The 4,619-nt window shown below is 39.2% G+C and overlaps 1 protein-coding gene across 1 annotated transcript; it reads right to left on the reverse strand.

Moving 5' to 3' along the window:
• Nucleotides 1-350: 350 nt before the first annotated feature.
• Nucleotides 351-4,181, reverse strand: LOC127160080 (scavenger receptor cysteine-rich type 1 protein M130-like; the record flags this gene model as incomplete). The annotated part of the gene is made up of 8 exons (XM_051102748.1): nt 351-403; nt 514-828; nt 938-1,023; nt 1,172-1,457; nt 1,596-1,913; nt 1,990-2,313; nt 3,332-3,646; nt 3,870-4,181. Coding segments are annotated over 8 exons (2,009 nt in total), but the record flags the coding sequence as incomplete, so codon positions are not given.
• Nucleotides 4,182-4,619: the final 438 nt, after the last annotated feature.

Genomic DNA, 4,619 nt, shown 5'->3' on the forward strand with positions numbered 1-4,619 from the left:
ATTGATGGCTCATGTCTCACCCCTCTGAGTGAAGTGATTGTGTCTGTGCTGAATCTCCTCATAAATGGCCTCAGTCGTCATCCTGTGTCTCCTCTTAGAGAGAGCTGTGAGTGTAGACAGACAAACCTGCTGTCAGTTCACAACACATGACTGATCACACACTGAATAAGACACAATATGACAGTCTCTGGATCTCTCCTACCTCTCCTCATCACTCTGTTCTGCTGAATCAGTATAAGCAGTGGCACTAAGAGCAGTAAGAGCACAACTACCAGTACAATCACAAGCACTGGGGTGACAGAGGGAGGCAGTGGCGGAGGAGTTTGTGGAGGAGAGACTGTTGTTGAGTGCACTGGAGGAGAAGCTGATGTTGTTGTGGCAGGAGTAGTGGACACTGAAAAATCTGGCAAATCTGACAAAAGAAACAAACACATTAACAATCATGCAAATGATTGATTTAAACATAAATATTATTACTATAATGAAATATTATCTCAGAAATATTGCTGTGACCTGCACAGGTGAGTCCAACGTGCTCTTTGGGGGAGCAGTCAGTGTGGTTTTTCAGGGAGAGAGGACAGTCCCACAGGTGAATCTCATTCCCTCTGCATTCGACTTTGTTCATCCACACAACACCTTCACCAGCACCAAAGACTGAATTCCCATCAGCCCTCAGTGCTGCTCCACAACCCAGCTGCCTGCAGACCACCTGAGCATCACTGATGTCCCACTGATCATCACAGACTGAGCCCCACACAGCGTTATGATACACCTCCAGCCTCCCAGAGCACCGGCCCTCCCCTCCACTCAGTCTGAGAGGAACATGATCTAAAATTTTATATGCAAATAATGTAAAGCACAGATAATAATATACAGTATGAGGCAAATACAGGCTTACACTAAGAAACATTAACAAATGTATCATCAGGAAACATACTTGAACACTGTCTCTGGTGAGGTGATGCTGAACATGTCAGATGACTCAGAGGAGACTCGTCACTCGCCTCCACTGAAATTATACATTATACAATCAAGATTCTTCCCACCAGCTCGGTTCAATGTTACAGAAAAATCAGTTTACTTACCATATAAATGTGGCATTTAAGGAAATATGACTACTGAGACCATATTAAATCATTTAAATATCATCTCACCTGAGCAAATAATTTTGGCCACTTCATCTTCATTACAGTAGTTTACACCCCAGGGTGAAGATGGACACTGCCATATAGTGGAATCATGTCGTCGACATGTTACTTCATCCAGCCAGTTAGGAGCTGATTTCAATTTTGATGTAGCATCAGACAAAATACCAGATCTTCCACAGTTCAGCTCTTGACAGATCAGACTCGCTGTGTCTCTTTCCATCTGGTTCCAGCACACATTACCCCAGGATCCATTGTAGAAAACCTCCACATTCCCTTCACAGCCCTCAGTTAACCTGATCTCTTTAAACTCTAGATAGAAATGAAAAGTCATTTTAAAATATCTGAATTGAAAAACCTTGCCATAAACATGTGAAAGTTTTGAAAGGTTATTTCTGAAACCTTTATATCACTTTTAATTTTAAAGAAAATATACAGCACCACATTTACCTGAGCACACGACTCCTACATCCTCCTTGTGTTGACAGTCATGTTTTCCCCAGCCTGGAGAAGAGCAGCTCCACAGGGACGTCTCATTCCCCTCACACTCCACCTCATCCAGCCATATGGGTCCAGAACCAGGACCAAACCAGGCTGGTACCTGCTGGTTACTGAGGGCCACTCCACACTGCAGCTGTCTGCACACCACATGGGCATCTTTAATATCCCAGGAGTCATCACACACTGTCCCCCATGAGCCGCTGTGAAAAACCTCCAGCCTCCCTGCACAGTCTCCCCCAGAACCCACCAGCCTGATGGACCCACGACCTGATATTCAGAGAAAGAAAAACACATTATTGATCACTAACAACTGAAAAATCTGCCCAGATGTTGTTGTTCTCACCAAGGCAGGTGATTGACAGCTGTTGTGTGGAGCTGCAGTTGAGAGTTTGTGGAGAGCTGCAGTTCCCCAGATGAGCTTCACTCCCAGAGCACTGGAAGCCCGTCACACACTCATGACTGTGTTCAGGACTGGATGAAGAGGAGCTGTAGAAGTTCAGCACAGAGCCACAGCCCAGCTGTCTGCAGACCACAGAGGATTCAGTGAGACTCCAGGAGTCCAGCAGAACTCTCCTCCAGACCTGATGGAAGAAAACTTCCACCTCCCCCTCACACTGTCTCTCTCCAGACAACCGCACCAGACCATCATGAAGAGCCAGAGAGGAATCTGAGAAGATGTGTCATGTTATCAAGATTTTGCAAGCAGTGTTTCCAACAAACTTTTTGGTTATATTGCTAAAATTGACTGGAGCGAAAAATAGGATGTGAAATATGTTAATTTAGATTTGTTCATAAAATTAATATATACTATTTGTAAAAGAAAAGGTAATATAAACAAAATTTTTCATGGTCAGATATTTTAATTTTTTAAATAAATAATTGAATTATTGAATAGTTATGCATTTTTTAACAATTACATTTTATTTATGTTCTTATTTACTAGTAATTCTGAACAATAATAGTTTTAAGCAGCATATTTTGATAGCTATGCTTAAAATAGGTCAGAGTGTACTGTGTTAATATGAAGAAATTTTCTATATTGATTTTTCACAGGTGTTTTACTTGTATTTTAAATTACGCACTGTTTTTTTTTTTGTTTGTTTGTTTTTTGTTTTTTTAGGGCTTTTGTTTTTTTGGGCTACACACTGTATATTAACATAACAGATAATGTCCTGGTAGAAAATTACCTGTATGATTTTAGTTCTTTAGAGATTTTTATTTATTTATTGGACCTAACTGATTAAAAATTAAAGGAACAAGCTAATAACAAGGTGCATCATAAATGAACAATTATTAATGAGCAGTTACAACTAGAAACTTAATTCCTATATGATGTGTGTACTGCTAGACAGCTCTCTTCAGACTGATGTGCTGCTTGGATGGCTAGTTGTTCAATGGTTTCCTCTTTTTGTATAATTTAGAGGGAAAGTGAGTGCATTTTTTTTGTCTGAGTCACTTTTTAAAAGTTGTTAAAAGCTGTTGGCGCTGATAGACTTGTGGGCGGCACACATTCTGCTCTGTGTTTGAATCCCATATATATTTAAATAAATTTTAAAAACAACTAAATTTGTTGCTAGGTGCTTTTTGAAGAAAGAATCTATAGAAAAAAAAATGCAAAGTTGGCAACATTGATAGCAAGCTAATTCCTGCATTTAACATTTTTTTTTCCAATAAAATCCTCTCACCAGAGCAGATGACTCCAACATCTCGTCTATGAGAACATTCAGCTCGACTCCATGAAGAGATGGAACATTCTGAGAGTTTTGTTTCATTCCCGTCACAATCAAACACATCAGCCCAGATTTTACCACTTCCCTCTCCAAACCAGTCTGATCCCACAACAGACACAGCAATCCCACAATTCAGCTGTCTACAGAGGACACTGGCAGCTCTCATATCCCAGCATGCATCACACACTGTGCCCCACTCTTTGATGAAGTGAAGCTCCACTCGACCAGAACAAGAGTCTAAACTGTTTGCCAGTCTGAGATCAGTGTAACCTGCACAGACAACACAGTTCTTACTAAAACCAATACAAAAAAAAAAAAACATAAACACATAAATACATAAAACCAAGAGAACAGAGATAATCAGAGTAATACACTAGTTCTAATCTCTGTTTATTATAGTCAGAGATCTCAGATTGTGGCATTGATTAAACAAATGAGTTTTTGTATTTAACAATTGGAACTGTATTCTTTACAAAAAGGTTTAATATTTTACCAGAGCATATCAGTCCTATGTCATTATCATGGGAGCAGTTTATTTCCGGTGAAGTTGACAATTGACAGCGTCGAATGTGTGATTCATCTCCTGTGCAGTTTATTTCTTGTGTCCACATCTGAGCGTCTCCTTTGCCAAAAGCAGCTGCTCCCAGCACCTGTACAGGAGCCCCACAGTCCAGCTCTCTACACACAACCTCTGCATCCTGCTGGTCAAAGGCAGCGTCACACACTGTGTATGGTTTGTTCTCCTGAATTATCTCTAATCTCCCAGAGCACAGGTGGGATCCATTAACAAGTGTGGGGTGGCGACCTGTGTTTACATTACATAAGTAAATGATTATTAATTAAACATCCCTACTTACCTGGAACAGCAGAAAAACTTATTTATATCTGTCATTAAAATTTAGTATTTCATTATTTAAAATAATCTGCACTAAGTTTATCTGTAATTATATCTTAATCATCCATAATTTTATAATCTTCATTAAAATAAATACGAATGTCAAATCAGACTGTCTGAATAATATAAAATACATTATATTTATTTGTGATTCTGTCCATCATATGTTTATTACAAGAAAATAAGAAATGAGGATTAATATATTATGAACAAAACAATTAAACAGTCTGTCTGTTAAACAACCTGTCGGTTTAATAAGATTTACATTGATGCAGTTTGTCCACACCAACATATGGAAGTATTTTTTTGCTTGAGTGAAAATTATGAAAGAGTGATGAAATAACAGGA

Source organism: Labeo rohita, unplaced genomic scaffold (assembly GCF_022985175.1).
Source record: "Labeo rohita strain BAU-BD-2019 unplaced genomic scaffold, IGBB_LRoh.1.0 scaffold_2862, whole genome shotgun sequence".
Taxonomy (NCBI): domain Eukaryota; kingdom Metazoa; phylum Chordata; class Actinopteri; order Cypriniformes; family Cyprinidae; genus Labeo; species Labeo rohita.